This window comes from Ammospiza caudacuta, chromosome 18, assembly GCF_027887145.1.
Source record: "Ammospiza caudacuta isolate bAmmCau1 chromosome 18, bAmmCau1.pri, whole genome shotgun sequence".
NCBI classification, from domain to species: Eukaryota; Metazoa; Chordata; class Aves; order Passeriformes; family Passerellidae; genus Ammospiza; species Ammospiza caudacuta.
Window position 1 is genome coordinate 11,874,627 of NC_080610.1, and position 18,702 is coordinate 11,893,328.

Genomic DNA, 18,702 nt, shown 5'->3' on the forward strand with positions numbered 1-18,702 from the left:
TGGTCACACAGATTAAATTGAGGCCTTTAGAAAACAAACAGAGTTAACCTGCAAATGTAATTACAAATCAGCTCACTCCTGTTTGCCCAGAGGCCACGTGGGATCACAGGGCTCCTGGAGGCTCTGAGATCAAAGAATCAGCTGCTTCTTGTCAGGTGTACAGTGATTTCCTACACCCCTGTTTGTCCCGTGGAATTTTCCCAAAATCACCAAAGTGGGGCTGGATTTACAGCAGAGAATGAGCTCCTGAATGTCTCATATTTGGAATAAATATAGGGCTCCAGTTCCCCTGAATGGCTTTTCCTGAGGTGGCATCACAGACCCTTGAGTTCAGCATTAATCAGCAGGGAATTTCCTCCAGCCTTTGTTTTCCTGACTTTACCCAGTGACTGCAGCATTTCCAGGGAAGCTGGGAATGCTTTGGACAGTGGCTCCCAATTTCCCCAGCCCAGCTGTGTCTGCTGAGCCCAGCAGGGAGGTGCCCACGCTGCTGAGCTATTCCTGGCACACAGAGTCAGCAGGAGCTGCACCACGGATGAGTAAGGAGCACTTGGCTTATCCACACAGGAGAGTGAGCCAGGCACTGTGCTGGGCTCACCACAGCCTTTGGATCTGAGGCTTCCTCCCCATCCTGGCTGGGATTGGTTTGTAAAGCAGGAAAGACACGTGGAAGGGAAAGATCAGCCAGGCTGTGTGTTCAGAACAGTGTGTTGGTCCCCAAAAGCATCCCTGATCACCCCAAAAAAGTCCTGCTCCTCCTTTGAGGAGCACAACCTTCCCCAAGCCAGGCCCTCTCTCCAAGCTGGGAGAAATGGGAAGCTGAGGGGCCCGTGGGAGTTTTAGGGACAAGAAGAGCTATTTTCTTAGGCTCTCTGCTATATATAGAGCCTGGCAAGCCCACAGGGCTGGAACAAGTTGCTTTTGTTGCTAAAACATCGTTTGGAAAGGCCATTTTAGGCAAGTGCTGCTGTCTGGTGCCAGCTACACTAAGCAGGTGCTGTGGCCCGAGCTTTGTCCTGGCAGGAATGTGAGGGAAACTGGAGTGAGCCAGGCACGTGCTCCCAGAGCTGCTGCTCCTTCCCTGGGAGCCTCAGAGCTTCTTCCTACTAAGGAGCTTTTGCCTCCTCAGGGGGAGCCTGTAAATCTAATTACACCCTGGGGTGTTGGAGCAGCCAGCAGAGACCTCAGGTGTCCCCAGCTCCGTTTCAGATCCCGTCCCCTGGTGCAGATGAACTGCAGGGCTGTGCAGTGTTCAGCTGAACCCAGCCTGACCCCAGACAGCCCTCAGTGCACTTTGCCACGGGTGATTAGTCCATATTCGAAAGCCTTTCCTCCAGGCAGGGTGTGGAGGGAGTGGAGACATCTGGAAAATGGCAGCGACCTGGAAATGAGACGCTGAGAGCCAAGTGAATCCCTGTGCTGTTCCCATCCTTCTGCTGTGATTCCTAAGCCATTTTTGTCACACATTCCAGGGGAGCAGGAGCTCACAGACGGGGTCCTGGGGGGGTGCCCAGCTGCTGCTTCTCCTGCAGGATGGTCCCAAAGAGCCGAGCTGCTGCCATGGCACAGCCCCAGTGGATGGTGAGCCCAAAGCCACCGTGCCCGTAGTTGTGAATCACCTGGGGGAGAAGCACAGAATCCCAGCATGGGCTGGGGAATCTCAGAGCCCTTCTTGTGCCATCCCCTGATGTGGGCAGGGACATCTCCTACAAGCCCAGCTTGCTCCAACAGATCCCTGAGCACTTCCAGGGATGGGGCAGGACATCAATCATTTGAGTGTCTCTGACATTTATCCCTGGGCTCAAAGATTCCCTCGCTGTGGTGGGGAGATGGAGAGAGGGATGATCACAGGAACAGGGCTTGTTTATCGCTGCCCCAGGCACAATTAACACGGTGATTAATTACACTGGGCGGGTACCTCTGCCTGGCGATTCCCCAGCCGGATGCTCTCCCTCTCCAGGCGCACCGAGGGCCGTGCTGGTCTCAGCCCGCTCCACTCCCCGACGATCTTTGCCTTCTGGAAGCAAAAGCACGTCAGCACTGCACAGCATTTCTTGGAATCCCGCCAGCCAAACCTCACAGCACCAGCTGAGCCCTGAGGTGAGCAGGGACAGGAACTTCCCATCCTGCAGCAGCTCCAGGCAGAACGGTTTGGGATGGCAGTGCCAGCCTGGAGCTGAGGCAAATCCCTGTGCCAAAGCCCCACAGCACCTTTCCTGCTAATCCAGGGAATAACAGCAGCACTGGGAGTGGACACGACCCAGCCTCACCCCACAGAACCCTTCTCTAAAGGTGTGGGGACAATGGGCTGGAACTTCCCAAAGCTCTGGTTCTATACATGAGTAATTATTATCCCTACAAACCTTGTCTCAGTGCCAGCCCCAGCCCTGCCTGTCCCTCAGCCAGGTGGAAGAGCCCTAGGTGTCCATGATGGACACACAGCAACCCTGATGATGGACACACAGAAACCCTGATGATGGACACACAGAAACCCTGATGATGGACACACACAAACCCTGATGATGGACACACAGAAACCCTGATGATGGACACACACAAACCCTGATGATGGACACACACAAACCCTGATGATGGACACACAGAAACCCTGATGATGGACACACACAAACCCTGATGATGGACACACACAAACCCTGATGATGGACACACACAAACCCTGATGATGGAGACACACAAATCCTGGCTCATGGAAACAGCTCCTGTACTTTGTCCCAGCACTCATTCCGGCATCCTGAGCCTCCCCAGCTCCCTGTGCCCCATGCTGGCAGTTGGGTCACCCACCTGGAGGGCTGGCAGCAGCTGGCAGCAGCTGTCCCAGATGGATTTGTGGTCCTTGGCACTGTTCTCCTCACTCCAGTTTCCGTGCTGGTAAACCCCTCCCAGGACTGTGAACTCGCTCCTGCACCAGGAGCCAAAGGAGACACACAGGGGTGGTGGCTTGTCCCCAGCTGTCCCCTGTGGGGCCACCACGTGGAGTGACACTGTGTGAGTGTGGTGATGCATCCTGCTACACCCTGAGCCTGCAAAATATTCCTGTGGGAGGAACTCCCACATGGAGCAGGCAGGGAGAGGAGCCTGCAGGTCTGCTCGTGAGCAAGTCATTCATTCAATCCTGTCAGCCCTTCTTTGTCTGGGCAAAGCAGACAGATAATTCCATCCTTATCAAACAGGTCTGCCCCTGCCTGGCTCAGGAAGAGCTGGGAGGAACAGGATAGCTCTGGAGGGGAGCACAGAGATTGGTACTGCTGCTGCCCCAAACTCCTGTGGATTAACAGAACAAGAGGCAGGTTAAGGCTGAGGGGGCCTGGAGGTGTCTCTATGGCTGGACCCTTCCAAAACCTTGCTTGATCATTGGGAAGCACAAAAGCAAAAGGAGGGACCCTCCAGGGCTGAGCTGTCCAGCAGGGAAGGGGTGCCCTCACATGAGAACTGGATCCAGCTCTTCCTTTGGGATCAGCCCTGACAGCTCCAGCTAAAACAAGCACAGGCAGAGGAATTCATCTGGGCCTGTGATCAGGAATCACTCAGAATGTGCTGCATTGGGGCTGTGAACCTGCAAAGCTCCTCTTTGCATCCTGGCTTACTGCCTGAGCCTGAAATGTGAGGACAATAGGAAGTGCCAGAGATGCAGCATTCAGACGTGAAAACAAAACTTCTCCCCCAAAATATCCACTCCACTGTCAGTGTTTGGCTGTTTGGGAACTTGCCCAGGGTGGAGTTTGCCTTGGTGGGGTTTGGTCCTTGGAAAAGGACAGGACATGGGAGCACCGTGGTGCTGGGTGCTCTCTGTGCTGACTGGGAGCTCCCTCGCTTTGCTGCCCACGTCCTTCTGCTCTCCTCCCACACGGCAAGAACAGCACCAGGGATGAAGCCATGCCTGGCAGACACAGCAGGAGCCATGTCCCAGCCCAGGCTTTGGGGACAGTGGCAGAGGGATGTCACTGGTGCCAGCCAGCCCTGGTCACCTACCCTGGGATGACGTAGGGCGAGTTGTAGATCCCGGATTTGAGGTCGTGAGTGATGATGAAATGCTTCACCCATGGGGCCAGCACCTGGGACATGAAAGAGAGAGTCAGAATGGGTGCCAGGCTCAGGGGACAGCAGGAGGGATGTGAGGATCCAGATATGGGACCCTCCCTTAGCTCAGTGTTCCCTGTGCTGGCTTCCCTGGGAAGATGGGAAAACCGGAGTGCAGGCAGGGAGGAGCTTTTACTCACCTGTGTTTCTCCAAATAATCACCACCTTCCCCCAAAGATTTTGTCTTTTTATTATTATGCCTCTGACCTCTCCCAGCCCTCACCCTATGGACATTCCCAGGGCTGGACCAGGAATGGGATCTGTTGGTTCCACATGAGCAGTGTTTGCTGGGAATCAGGGCCTGACCCCAGTGTGGACCCAGCCACAAGCCCGTGGTTCTCCCCAGAGGGCACAGCCACTCCTCGTGGTACAGATGGGTTTTTGGGGAGCCCCAGGCCTGCCCCAGCTCACCCTGATGATCTGGCCCCGGCCAGGCTGCAGCTCTGGGTCAGGCTGCAGCTCCCCTGAGCGCATCCCACTGCAGTTCAGCACCACATCCACACCCTGGGAGAACAGCTGAGGAGAGAGGGAGCAGCACACAGGGATTATGTTCCACAGAGGCACAACATTCCTGCTTCCAAACCAGCCAAGTGCTCTTTCCAACAGTCAGGAAATGGATAAAGCATAAGGGGCAGATCCAGGGCACAGCTTCTTCCCCAGCCAGCTCCTGCTGACATCCCATGTGTGCCACCAAGCCATTCCAGGGAAAGCTGCCAATCCATGCTGGATAAATGCTCTACCCCATCCTCTGTCAGCCATCCCTTAATACCCAAAACCTTTTATCTTTCCTGGTAGAATTTATTTTCTGGATTTTGGCATAGTCTTGCTGCTGTTCTCTGTCCCATCACTCATGCCAAGGAATATCCCAGAGCAGCCCCTGCTGGATGCTGCTTCTCCCCTCTGGGATGGGGCTGTGCCCTCTGCCCTGGCTCCACATCCCCACTCACCTCCTGGAAAGACTCAACCTTCTTATGGAAAAACTTCACTCCCCTCTGCGTCAGCCTGGGAAGCAAAAGTTCATTTGTTACTGGCAAATTAAAAGGAAATGTTCAATACCAGGACACCTGCTCAGCATTAGAAATTACAGGAATAAAATCAAAGCCCAAATTCTTCCAAAAGCACTTGGATACCGCTCCAAGTATCCCATTACTTTGACTTTTGTCATGCAAAGATTACACTCCTGGGCTCACTGGTAATGTGTTACCCCACTGGGGCATTGAACAGGAATTCCAGAACCTCTTCCCAGGGATGGATCTCTGCCCACCCTATCCTGATGTGCAGGATGAAAATCCACACCTGCAGCCAGAGGAAGCAGGAGCAGCTGCACTGACCTGTTGGTGAGCCAGGGCAGGTAACTCCTGCCCTCCAGCATCAGCGCCGTGTTGAACCAGCCATGGCTGAAAGAGGAGGAGAGGAGGCTGTGAGCACCTGCAGGAGCCTCCTGCCCCAACATTCCTGACAGCCACCGTGGGTCTGGGACCCCAAATCCCCCTGGGACCCTCCTCACATGAGTGCATGATTTTCCCTCCCTTTTTACAGCATAAAACACCTTCTGGTTTTCCTCTCCTATTTTGACATTGAGGTAAGAGAGGAGCTGGAATGGTTTCTATGCTGGGCCATTTGAGCTGTTGCTTACTTATTTGAAGGGAAGCATTTTTAAAGAAGTGAGGACATTTCTACACCTGCAGTTCCTTGTCCCACTTCATCCTGCCAGGGCTGTATTCAGGAGGTATCCAGGACTGTCCTACCTGAGTCTCCAAAAACCACACTGAAAAATACCTGTAACCAGGGAAGAGTTCAAGTTCTTTTGGTGTCAAGTGCCTGAATCCCAGGACAATGTTCTTCCAGGATGGGTCCTGAAGAGAAAGAGCTGAGATCATTAATGAGCCGAGAATAATGTCCTGAGATCATTAATGAGCTGGGAAATAATGTCCTGAGATCATTAATGAGCTGGGATCACCGTGGGACAGGAGCCATGGGACACAGCCCATCCCAGAGGGACACAGCTGGATGTGCAGCTGCAAGCACAGCTGGACAGGCTCTGTCACTCCCACTCTCCCATTGGATCCTCACACCAATATTGCCTCAGGAGCACAGAAAACACCACGTCCCAAGGCAAATTTGGAAATATTGGGAAGGGCTGGCTGGAAGAAGCACAGCCCCTGGAACCCTCCCCAGCCCAGGCTGTGACCTGCTCCTTCCTTACCGGCGGTGGCTCCCTGAACAGGTTGTAGCCAGAAATGAGGAAAAGTCCCATTTCCTTGGCTGCTGGGGAGTGCAGCTGCCCGAGGAGGTGATCGAACGTCTCTTTATTCCAGAGCCTGGGGTGAGAATGGGACAGTGGTGGCTCTGCCAGCCCCATGGAGCTGTGCCAGGGCAGCTCATGGCACACAGGGATAGGGACAGGGACCATCCTCATCCTCCTCATCCTCCTGCTGCTGCCTTACGTCTCCTGCAGGTTGCCGCGGTCGCTCACATAGGGCTGCCACAGCCCGGCTGCCCCGTCGCTGGTGGTGTGGGGGGTGAAGTGGTCGGCGTAGATCTCCAGCTGCAGGGAGGGCAGCAGGCTCTGGAACTGCTCCTGGATGCACAGGGCGCTGGAGAGCCCAATCACCCCGGCCCCAATGACGGCTACACGCATGGCCGCGGCTCCGAGGGCACGGCTGGGGCTGCGGGACAAGCTGGGGACACCACGGGGGAACATCAGCTCCTGCAGGAGCTCAGCTGCACTGCCAGAGCAGCAGGGAAGGGCTGAGGTCCTCGTGGTTCATTCTTGTAAAGCCTCCCAGCCCTCCTCAAGCTCTGATCCGGGAATCATGGATGGAGATTGTGGTTCCTCACAGTGTCTCCACCCATGGATGTGCCAGCAGAAAAGCTGCAGCGTGGCTGGCGTGGGTGCACTGCTGGCACAAGGAGCTCCAGGTGTGTGATGCCCCAGGGATCCTCCTGTGTGTCCCACCAGCCACAGGCTGAGCAGCCAGGGAGATGCTGGAGCACCCACCACAGCTCCATTTCCCAAGGGACACGGTGAAGCCTCCACTCCCAGTGACCCAACCCTGCTCTGAGTGGGCACGGGTGAAAAAGATGGGAAGCAGCAGTTGTTTCCCAGGGAGCAGTGTCAGCTGTGATGGGTGCAAGGTTGGATCCTCACGCCATTGTCACCCACAGGGCTGCACAGGAGGGTGGCTGTGCCACCACCCCAAACCCTTCCAGGCACAGCTGGGAGGGTGGCTGTGGGTAAATTCTGGCTGCAAATCAGAGAATCCCAGAATCACAGAATCACAGAATCTCAGAATTCACACAATCACACAATCACTGGGTTGGAAGAGACCTTCAAGATCATTGAGTGCAACCCAGCCCAAACACGTCAGCTGAACTCTGGCCCCCAGTGCCACATCCAGGCTCTGTTAAACACACCCAGGGATGGTGACTCCACCACCTCCCCAGGCAGCCATTCCAGAACTTTATCACGCTTTCCAGAAAAAACTTTTTCCTGATATCCAACCTGTATTTCCCTTGATGCAGCTTGAGACTGTGGTTCTGTCAGTTCCTGGAGAAAGAGCCCAACCCCATCATACTAAAACAACCTTTCAGAGAGTTGTAGAGAGTGATAAGGTCACCCCTGAGTCTCCTTTTCTCCAGGCTAAACACCCCCAGCTCCCTCAGGGGCTCCTCACAGAGTTTGTGTTCCCAGCCCCTCACCAGCCCTGTTGCCTCCTCTGGATGTGCTCCAGAGTCTCAATGTCCTCCCCAAACTGAGGGGCCAGAGCTGGACACAGCTGCAGCCCCTCTCCATCCTCTGGTTCCCTCCTGACAGCACTTTCCTGCCTTGGAAAGGCCCTGTGGTCACGCCTGTGCAGGGAGTGGACAAAAACCAGTTTGGGGAAGAGCTGGGGGTGCAGATCCTTGGCTGGTTCTGGGAGCAGGAATAAATTCCAGCCTACAGGGTTTTTTTTTTTTGGCCAAGGTGAAGTCCAGCATCTCTGCTGTGACAACGGGGGGGTGACATTTGCCAGGATGGAGGGATGAGTCATTGGAATGGCACAGTGGGAGCTGCTTCCCATCTGCCATGGTTTTATAACCCTCAGGATCCAGGGTCACCTCCTCCACCAGGGACAGGGACTCGCCCCAGCTGCCCCTGCAGCGCCAGCTGAGGAGAATCTGCCAAAAAATAATGGGAATGCACATTTCCTACCAGTTTACCTGCAGAGTGTGGGGTCCCTGGAGCTGTCAGTGCCGTGTCCAGAGGCTTCAGAGTCAGAGTTGTTGCAGCTCAGCAGGGCAAGGTCTGAGTGTCCAGGGCAACAGGACCAAAGTCTGCTCTCGCTCTGGGAGGTGGAGTTGCCACGTGATGCCACTGGCAGGAGGCCCTAGAGCCATGGAAAATGGGGTCACCACCATCCATGGCAAAGTGCCACCCCTGCCTCTTGTCTCCATGGTGAGCACTGGAACACCAGGACACAGGGATGTGTTTATGGGCATGGTCCTGGAGGTCTTTTCCAGCAGCAGTGATTCTGTGACTTCCCGGGATGTGGATTTGCAGAACCCCTTAGATTGGACAAGAGGACTGAGGTCAACCTTTGACTGATCACCATCTTGTCAACTAGACCACAGCACTAATGTCACATCCAGTTGCTTTTTGAACACAAAATTCCTGTGGGATTTGGATAAATTGAGTGCTTCTGGCTCAGTTTTTGAGTAGGAAGAGAGGCTGAGGGCATTAGGATTGTTCAGCCTGGAAAAGAGAAGGCATTGAAGGGACCTAATTGTAGCCTTCCAGTACCTGTAGGCAGCCAGATGGAAAAATGGAGAGTGATTATTTACAAGGGCCTGAAGTGACAGGACAAGAAGGAACAGCTTCCCACTGCCAGAGGGCAGGGTTAGATGGGATATTGGGAAGAAACTCCTCCCTGTGAGGCTGGGCAGGCCCTGGCTCAGGCTGCCTAGAGAAGCTGTGGCTGCCTGGGAATGTCCCAGGTCAGGTCAGATGGAGTTTGGAGCAACCTGGGATAGTGGAAAGTGTCCCTGCCATGGAATGGGATATTGGGGGCGGGGTTTGGGGTGGGATGGGCCGGGAAGCCCCGCCCACCACAACCAGCCCCGCCCAGCCCCGCAAATGAGCCACGCCCATGGAGGGAAGCTCCTCCCATTCCAGCCCCCGCCCTTTCCCTCGCAGGCGCCGCCCCGGGCCCGCCCCTTCCCGGCGCGAGGGGGAGGCGGCCGCAGCCCCGCAGCTGCAGCCATGGCGCTGGTCACCCTGCAGCGCTCGCCGACCCCCAGCGCCGCCTCCTCGGCCAGCACGAGCGAGGTGAGCGGGGACGGCATGGGCAGGGACGGGGAGGGAACGGGAGGATGAGCCCCGGGAGCGGCGGCGGCGGATGGGGAGCGGGGAGGGGCGGGGTGAGGCCCCGCTCGGGGCCGAGCCCCTGCAGCCCCCCCAGCATCTCATAACCCAGAGCTTCTGGCTCCATCACCCTCATGGTTCCGGCCTCACGGCTCTGGCCCTTCACAGCTTTCCCCTTCCAGCCCCTGGTTCCACCCCCTCGCGGCCCCTTGGCCCTCCACAGCCACTTGTCCCCTGTTTCAACCCCCCGCATTCCCCTGGCACCGGCTCAGCCCCTCACAGGCTCCCCAGCCCCTGCTTTCAGGCCCTTCACAGGCGCTGGTCCCTCATGGCTCCCAGCCCTACAGAACCCTGGTCCCCCATAGCCCCTTCCCCCCAGCCTTCCTCCCCTCACAACCCCCACCAGTCCCCGGCCCAGCTCAGCCCCTCACAGCCCTCACCCCATCCCCTCTCATAGCCCCCGATGCTGCCCAGCCCCAGCCTTTTGATGCTGCCAGGCTGAGCCAGGCCTGCCATCCCCCCACACACATCCCCATTCCCCTGTAACTGTCCCCCATTCCAGCCCTCGGCTGGCAGGGAGCCTGAGCTCCCTAAACCCTGGGGCAGCCTGCTTCACCTCTCTCATGGCAGGTAAATCTCTGGGCAGAGTGCTGGGCCTGTCTTCATGGAGCAGCTGTGCTGGCGCTTGTCCCTGCTTGGCATCCCAGAGCTGCCAGCACCTCCTGCCCCAGGGATGCTCTGCTTTGCCCTGTGTTATCCCTCTGTCCATGGCACCACCTTTCCCCACATCTGCTGCCCCTCTGGAAATTCACACCAGCCCTTCCCCAAGGTGACCATTGCCATTTCTCCAGGAGCAGCTCCCATCCTGCTCCACCCCACACCTGTGCCACACCTCACACCTCTCCTTCCCCCAGCTCTGCTGCTCCAGGACCTGCACCCGCCACTTCACCTCCCCCATGGTGCCATCCGTGTCCTGCTGGCCTGGCACTGCGTGTCCCAGCTCTGCTGCACACCTCCTCCACTCCTGTGCCCCAGAAATGCCCTCTCCTGCCTCTGCCCAGCCTTGGCCTTCTGCTTCCCCCCACACAGCTCCCACGTGCCATCCAAACAGCTGCACCTCCAGTTTCTCTTGCTTCTCACCTTTTTCCCTCCTAACCCATCTCCTTTGTGACCCTCAAGGACAGGCCTGGTGTTTCTCTGCACATCCTCTCCCCCCCAAGCTTCTTTCCTTTGATGTTCACTGCCCTTGGCTTCGCTCTGTCCCCTCTCCTGCCAGGTAAACAATCCTATTTGTCACCTGTCAGGTCCCTGTGACTCCCCCGATTAGCTGGGCTGAGGGGGGAGCAGAGGGGGGAGCCACAAAGCTCCCAGGTTCTCCCTGGCCCCAGGGGCTGCAGGGACCCAGTTTGGGCCATGCTGTGCCAACTGTGGAGCTTGGAGATGTGAGCTGCACTTTTTGAAGGAGTTTTCAGAAGGAATTTTGTGGGGTCTGGTTTAGACAAAGTCTTAAACAAGACCTAGTCTAGAGAGATGAAAATGAGCTGTAACCCCAGAGCAGGCAGTGGAATTAGACTGGATTTAACTGGTGCAGTTGGGAGAGGAGGCAAAGCAGGCCTTGCCATGTACATCTGTCTTAGGCATTGCTTTGTGGCAGAGCTGCTGCTAGTGATTGAATTTTCTGTGGGGTGACCATACAATTCTCCTTTTTCCTCCTAAAAATGCTGCCCCAAATTTGCCACCAGGTGTTGTCCATGGCAGGGCACTCACAGCTCAGCTGTGCTGTGGTGGCTCCCAAAGGAAGACACTGAGTCCTGATAGAATGGGCTCTTCTGGCATGGAATAAAATTATGATTTCCAGATTCTTTTTCCAGGTTCAGCATGTTGTTTTTTGTAAAGTTAATTTAAAGAAAAATCCCATAAAAACTGCCAGCCTGGTTGTGTTCTTTTAGGATCTTTCTTGCAAGGAAAGTCAGGGTAAATTTGGGCTTTTAGCTGAATAATTAGTAGAAGATATTTTAATGGGAAACGATGGCCACACATCCTTGCTAATTGTGGCTGTGCTACTGTGGTCTCTCCTAACTCAGGAGCCCAGAGGAATTTATAAAATGGATGCTGCTGCCTTGACATAGTGAGCCATAAACTCTTAGGTGAGAGTGGTTCACACACACGTGCAAACTTGCCCTGCTCGTGCATCTCCCTTGCACACACCTCGCACTCCCCTGCTCCTCCAGAGTGGCCACACTCAGCACAGGCCCCAGGGAGGGTCTGCCCATAGTGGATCAGCAGCTCCAGAGCATCTCCACAGTGTGTGGTGCCCCCCAAACCCTGCCAGCTCCCAGGGGTGCTCTGAGCAGCACAGGACAGGCCAGGAGGGCTCAGCCTTGCTGCTGCCTCACTTTGGTTTTCCTGCAGTTTTTAGTAGAAAATACAGAGAAAGTCAGCTTTGGGAACAGCTCAGCTGCTGCAGGAGAGGAGCCCACAGCAGCTCCAGGCCCAGCCCTGCTGCTGAGCCCCAGCTGACGACATCCCAGAGTCATCATCCTCACAGTCACGTTTGTTTAAAAAGGGAAAAAAAGTTTTTCTCCCCTTCATTGCTACGTGACGGCCCCAAACAAACAGGAGGGTGACCCTGCAAAGGTCCCAAACCTGCCAGACCTCCAGACCTTCCCAGGGCTGGGGGATCTGCCCGTGGGGGCACTGGGGCTTGGGGTGCTCTGGGGCCCTGCCTGCAGCCCAGCTCTGCACTGTAAACAGACTAAAAATAGCCGTGGTATGCTCCTCACCCTCTGCTGGGTCAGTCGGGACAGCCTTGTGCATCTCCCTCCTCCAGTGGCCGCAGCTCCAATATCCGGCCTCTGCTCTTGCATTTGCAGGACTTTTTCCCCCCTGGCTTTACTTGGTTCTCACAGATTGTCAGCAGAGCAGCTCCTGTGCCCTGCAGCCTCCCAGATCCTGACTTGAGGGGATGGGGAGTCATCCAGGTCCCCTCATCCCTCCAGAGCTCCAGTCTTGAACATTTGAAATGGTGCAAAACTTGTACAAAACCACCTGGAAACAAGTAACTCTTCCAGGGACCTTTATTTGAATCCTTTATTTGTGGGTTCTGAGCAACCAAGATGTTCCCCAAGAGTCAGCACTGATGGAGCCTGATTCCTGCAAGGCTTGTGTCCCCCCAGCTTTGTCAGGATCAGGTGTGTTGTGAGTGTGAAGGATTTCTTGTAAAGTCCCTGCGTTGCTTTTTGGGCCCAAATCTTCTCCCAGCACAGCCCTGCTCTCCAGGGGATGCTCCCAGCCCTTTCTCCTCTGCACTCGCACAGAACCAAAGCAGAACTATCTCAGAGCCTGTTGTTTTGGTTGCTTTTTTTTGTCAGCTCTGGATGCAATTAACCCCAACTCTGCTTTTCTCTGATAAGGAATTTTGTCTAAAAGCTACTCGGGAACTTGAAGGGAATGACTGCAGAGCATGACTGTGAAAATGCTTGAGTTTGGAAGCAGGCTGAGGTCACACTTCTCTTTTGAGGAGACTCAATAAAAGTGTAGTGTCACCTGAGCAGCCAGATTTGCTTCAAGGGGGGCTTTCCCCAAGTGCCTGGTGCAGAAGTGCCAATTTTGATCCACTCCTGCCACCAAAGCAGCGTGTTCCCTTGCAAGGCAGCAGGCAGAGTGTGACAGTATTCACAGGGGTCTAAGGTTGAGGGAAGAAACAAGGATTTGACTCTGTGTTTCAGAAGGCTTGATTTTTTATTTTATGATATATATTACATTAAAACTATATTAAAAGAATAGAACAAAAAATTTCCTCAGAAAGCTGGCTAAGAATAGAATAATAAAGAATGATAATAAAAGCTTGTGGCTCGGGCTCTCTGTCTGAGCCAGCTGAGCTGTGATTAGCTATTAATTAGAAACAACTAACATAAGCTAATCAAAGATCTACTTGTTGCATTCCACAGGAGCAGATAATCAATGCTTACATTTTGTTCCTGAGGCCTCTCAGCTTCTCAGGAGGAAAAATCCTAAAGAAAAGATTTTTCATAAAAGATGTCTGCGACAGCAGAGGACATGCATTGTCCCAGCGTGGGGACACGTGTGCCAGCACAGGTGGAGGTGGAACCTTGTCCTGCTTTGTGCTCCCTGGAGCTGCACATCAGGGACAGCCCCAGGGAGCACTTTTGGCCGTGTCTTGGTCCTTGGGACACCCCAATGTTGGTTATTTGTGGCTGCCAGCTGCTGCCCTCACGTGTGCGTGCGGTGGCAGCGAGGTGTGCGCCGGTGACGTCGGGGCTGGCGCTCTGCACAGCGCTCTTGCTCCAGGACCAGCTTGCAGGATTAGAACCTAATAGCCTGAAAATCCCCCTGAGCCCCTTTGTCACCCGGCGCCGGGTGCTGGTGCCATACAGGACTAGGGAGTGTCATGTCATTTATCCCTGGCCCCAGGAGGAAAAACCCTGCAGGAAACAGCCCCTCACGCCCTGTTGGTGCAGAGATTTTATTTATTTTATTTAAAATAACCAACCTGTAACTCTTGTGTCCTTTCCTCCCCTCAGGCAGAGGCTGGCAGTGATGAAGAGCGTAGACTGAATGTGAGGTAAGCTGAACTTTTGGGCTCTAAGTTTGCACTGTTGTTAATTGTCTCCCCAGCATCTGAGTCCTGACTCTGCAGAGATCCCCTTGCCTAGAGGATCCCCTCCAGGTGTTTTTGCAGAGAGCTGAGCCTGGGGATGCTCTCTGCCTCATCAGTTTTAAGATGAGCATTGAACAAGATGAAAGAATAAAAGAGTTTGTGATCCTTTTTTCCCCTCCTGAGAAGACCCTGCAAAATTCCTGGTCAGCTCTGGCCACAACACTTTGGTGTTATCACAGCATCTCTGGCTCTGCTGCTGCTCCCTGAGGCTGGGGCTCCACTCAGGAAGGGGCTCTGCTCCCAGGGTGGGGAGAGGAGAACTCTGCTCATTCCTGGCTGTTATCTACCAGGAATTTGCCTCCTTGGGGTCGTGCAGAGCCACTGTGTTCATGTGAGGGTAAGAAAGGGCTGAGCTGTCCTGCCAGAGAAGAGAGAGGCTCCTCTTGCTGACATTGTGCAGATCTAAAGTGGTGACACAAGCTCATGTGCCAGGGCCCTGGCTAATGGGCTCTGAGTAAGGCTGTGGATGGCTCACTCCAAGCCTGGCTCTGGCAGGCAGCTCTTCCCCTCTAACCTGTAAACCGGGGAATGGATTTTGTATTGATGAAATCAAAATTCAGGGTTCCTTGTTCTGCTCCTTGTACAATGCAAGGCCCAGCAGGAGCATGAACAGCCACAGAACCTTAATTCTTGTGCTTTTCCCCATGTGGTATTAAACAGTTACATGTAACCAAGCAGGATGGCAGCCTCCTCCTTTGGATATACAGTTCTGTGCTGAAAGAGAAAATACAACTTTATCCTCTTCCCTCAAATGTTGTCACTGTACAAACAAATCCTGGTGAGACACCGTGGGTCTGTCTGTCATCCACCCCTGACCAGAGCCACCAGGAGTGTGGATGCACTTAGAGCAGGCTTAAAGGCTGCTGCTTTTCTCCTGGCTGTTGAAAAAAGCTGCAGCTCTGACGTTGGACACTGAGATCCCATGAGCTTCCTCTGTCCTTCAGTCTCCTGGGGCTGCTCTTCCGTATACGATTGTCAGGATAAGAATCTGGTAATTAAATAGCCAGACAGAGCTGGAGAATCAGATGGCTCTCATGCACAGCCTCTCCTGTCCTCAGGGGGAAACACTGCCAAGAGCTGCAGCAAATATGCAGACATAACTCAGATGATGAATGGAGCTCCTGTTGGTTTGGTGGGTTTATCCTGTCCCCTTCCCTGCCCTGCTTCGACCTGCTGAGACTCTGCCCGGTGCCCAGGGGGTGGCAGAGTTGTTCAACTTCATTGTGCTCTGAAAAATCCCTGCAGGATGGGCTGTGCTGGTGTTTGTGCCTCCTTCAGTCCTGGTCTAGCCTTGGTGACAGCTGGGCTTTGTCACACGTGCCCTGAGCGTGAGGGTCAGCAGTCCAGCCCCTGGCTCTGCAGACTTTGGAGATCTAAGGGTGAAGGGAAAGGAAGGATTGTTGGAAACACATCCCCAGCGTGCTGCCAGCTCAAGCTGTGTTTCATCAATGCAGGATGGCTGTGCTAGTACACATTTCCGACATCATGTATTCATCTGCCTGCTGAACAATTATTTTTGTTCATTCCAAAACATTCTGGGATTTTCATTTGAGGTTGCATAGTTGGATCTGGTTCCTTGAGCCATCTGATTGTTTTCTTGGAGGAACAGGTCTGTATCATGGTGTTGCACCCAGCCATGTCTTGCTGCTCCCTGGTCATCCTTCCTTATGGTTTCTGTCATTCCAAAATGCTTTTCTTTCTCCCTGGAACAGCTTCTACCCCAGAACAGAGCAAGGGGACATGCTCTAGCTTCAAAGATATTGCTGCTATCTGCATTTTCTTAGGCATTAATCTGCTTTTAGCTCTGTTACCAAAAATTTTGTGGAACCTTTGGCAATGTAACATCCACACCGCTCCCAGCAGGCAGCCAGGAGTTTGTATTGCTCCCTGAGGGTAAAGACTGAGAGCAGAAGGAAAAATAAGAGATCTGAGAGCCCTGTTGGGCTCAGTGGAGCCAGGAGCTGCACGTCTGAGCTGTGTTATCAGTGTCTGCTCAAACCTTCCCTCCTGGAGAACCATCAGGGAGATGCTGTGGCTTGGTCCCTTTTTTCCCCTATTGGTGCAGTGCACCCACAGCTCACCCAAACCTTTGTAAAACTGCTGTCAGGGCTGGGCCAAGCCCATGGCAGGATGTGTTAGCCTGGGCTTGAACACAGCCCTGAGTTCTCTGAGATCGAGTTCCGTGCGAGCCTCGTGCCTGTGGCCTTATCTCAGCCCCAGATCCTGCTCTCCAGAGCAAACCCTGAGGAGATGCTATCAAGGAGGAGGCAGAGCAGAGCCCAGCTCTTTCCCAGCTGCCTGCTGTGCAGTTTTTCCTTTTTGCTGTGACCCAGTTGATTCTCAGTCCTGGCCGTGTGCTGGCTCTGTCACAGCGAGGCAGAGGAGTTGTTGTACAACCCAGATCGCTCTGTGAGTGTTGGCTGATTCTCAGATGTGGTTGGCAAACACAGCAAGATAATCACTGGTTTTAATTACAAATATAAATAGGTTTGTTTAGCCAGTCATTCTGTAATCTTTGCCATTATTGGCTTTTCAATCACAGCCTGAATGCAGGGCCGGGTGAGTGTTTTCAGGCACCTTCTGCAGAGATAGAGGTTGAACCACTGCAGAAGGCCTGGAAGTTGGTTATCTCCAGGCTCTGATCAAGCCTGAAGGTGGTTATGGAAAGAATTGTTCTTGTTTGGCTCATCTAAACCAAATTTTAAGAGCAGCTGTGGGAGGTAGAGGTTTTCAGGGTAGGGCTTGTGTATATTTGCAGATCGGTGATCAACAGGAGGAGTCATTGGTGCAGACAAACTCTTAACAGAGCAACTGAAGGTTTAGATTGGGTATCAGGGAAAATTCCTTCATGGAAGGAGTTGTCAAGCATTGGAACAGGGTTCCCAGGGCAGTGATGGACTCCTCATCCCTGGAGGAATTGAAAAGCTGCATGGATATGGCACTTGGGACCATGGTTTAGTGGTGGCCTTGGCAGAGCTGCAGGAACAGCAGAACTTGATCTTGGAAGTCTTTTCCAACTTAAATAATTCCATGATCACCCCTCTGGCACACACCACAGGACACCATTGTATCTTACATCCTATATGTTTTATACATTTGATTTACATTTAATGTCTATTATATTTTAGTGCACCAAAATGATCTTTTAATGCACCAGAATGATCTTTTAGTGCACCCTGATCCTTAATTTCTTTAGGGATTTAGGAGCGTGTTTTGCTGGAGCAGCACTGAGTGAACCCTTGTACCCACAGGCGTGTCCACGGTGCCGGGCAGGCGCTCAGGGCAGGGGGAGCACGGGGGCAGCTGCCTTGAGGATTTATTTGCGGGGACGGCAGCTCATTACAGCCTTGACAAGCCCTGCTGGCTGCAGACTGATTGTGTCCCGGGGAGCTGGTGGGAGATCTCGGGGCAGAAGTTGCTGACTTCATAAAGTGTTCAAAACAGGACGCTGAATCACATCCTGGCCGGCGGCAGCATCCTGCCTTAGCGTGCTCCGTACAATGGGGAGGCACCGGCCCAGCCCCCGGCCCTCGGGAGCGCTCAGCCCGGAGGTGTGGCCCTGGAGGCTCGGGAAGGTGTAATTAGACCTTCACATTTTGTGGTGGGCTGTGTGTGGATGTTCAAAGGCCACAGAGCCGGGGAAACTTCACTTATTTGAGACTTATTTAAGATCTGGCCTTTCCAGGAAACTGTTGCTGACTTGGAATTGAGCAATATGAGGAGTTTACTTGGATGTAGGTAGAGCAACAGCCGGAGAGCTGCCAGTTTGAAGATGTGGTGATCAGACTCTTTTGGAATTGTATCTAAATCTTTTTGGGTTTTTTTTTTCTTCCATGAAACCTCAGCAGTTTGGCAGAACCCAAACCATGAGGCCCTATTATCAGAGGTGCTGGCTGTGCACTGAGCACTTGTTCCTGTAAAAGGCCAGTGTGGTCACTGTTTATTTAGGTGTTAGAGCTGGGTCAGAACAATATTTTGGTTTCAAATGCCTCTAGATTTTAAATATCTTAATCTTTGAAAATTGTCTGCCAAGATCTGTGAGTCAGGCATTTCTCATACAAATCAGAGCTCTGCTCTGCCTGGCAAATACTCCTAAGATGTTTTTGGAATGGGGAAAGGACATAACACCTTCCCAGGCCTGGTTTTAGTTCTAATGAAGAGTGTTGAGATTATTTCCTGATTTTTTTCCCAAACATTTACACATCCCTTTGCAGCATTTAATCCCTGATGCAGAATCACTTTACCACTGTACAAAAATAAGCCCAGATTCAAACAGATTAGGGTGCACTGCACACCCATCAGTTGTTTAGGTTTATCTGGGATCAGGACTCTCCTCTGCAGGGCTTGTCTTCCCCCTCTGAAAATTTTAGTTCCTTGCTGCAAGAACTGCTGGTGAAGGAAACTTCATATCAGGGACCAAGTCAGCCAGAAATGCAGGGCATGGGACAAAACGTCCCGTTCAGATTTCCCAAAAAGCTGCCAGGTTCTGTGTTTGTTCTGTCTGCCATCCAAATGGTCACATCCAACCATGTCCAACACTTGCATCCCAGTGGAAACTGCTGCCCATGGCTTGGCATCT

At 53.5% G+C, this 18,702-nt stretch overlaps 2 protein-coding genes across 2 annotated transcripts in view; one reads left to right on the forward strand and one right to left on the reverse strand.

Moving 5' to 3' along the window:
• On the reverse strand, positions 1 to 8,372 carry DAO (D-amino acid oxidase). The gene is made up of 11 exons (XM_058816795.1): positions 8,302 to 8,372; positions 6,546 to 6,779; positions 6,305 to 6,419; positions 5,878 to 5,954; positions 5,430 to 5,495; positions 5,046 to 5,100; positions 4,510 to 4,614; positions 3,991 to 4,073; positions 2,803 to 2,920; positions 1,919 to 2,017; positions 1 to 1,619 (listed from the first exon to the last, which is right to left on the reverse strand). Exons 2-11 carry the CDS (start codon positions 6,737 to 6,739, stop codon positions 1,485 to 1,487), a joined length of 1,047 nt encoding a protein of 348 aa, XP_058672778.1. The 5' UTR covers positions 6,740 to 6,779; positions 8,302 to 8,372; the 3' UTR covers positions 1 to 1,484.
• Positions 8,373 to 9,303: 931 nt separating this feature from the next.
• Positions 9,304 to 18,702, forward strand: part of SSH1 (slingshot protein phosphatase 1) — a 31,441-nt gene continuing 22,042 nt past the window's right edge. Inside the window, exons 1-2 of the mRNA XM_058816798.1 lie at positions 9,304 to 9,406; positions 13,987 to 14,027. Of these exons, the coding sequence (XP_058672781.1) occupies positions 9,341 to 9,406; positions 13,987 to 14,027 (107 nt within the window). The 5' untranslated portion in view covers positions 9,304 to 9,340. The remainder of the gene's footprint in view (positions 9,407 to 13,986; positions 14,028 to 18,702) is intronic.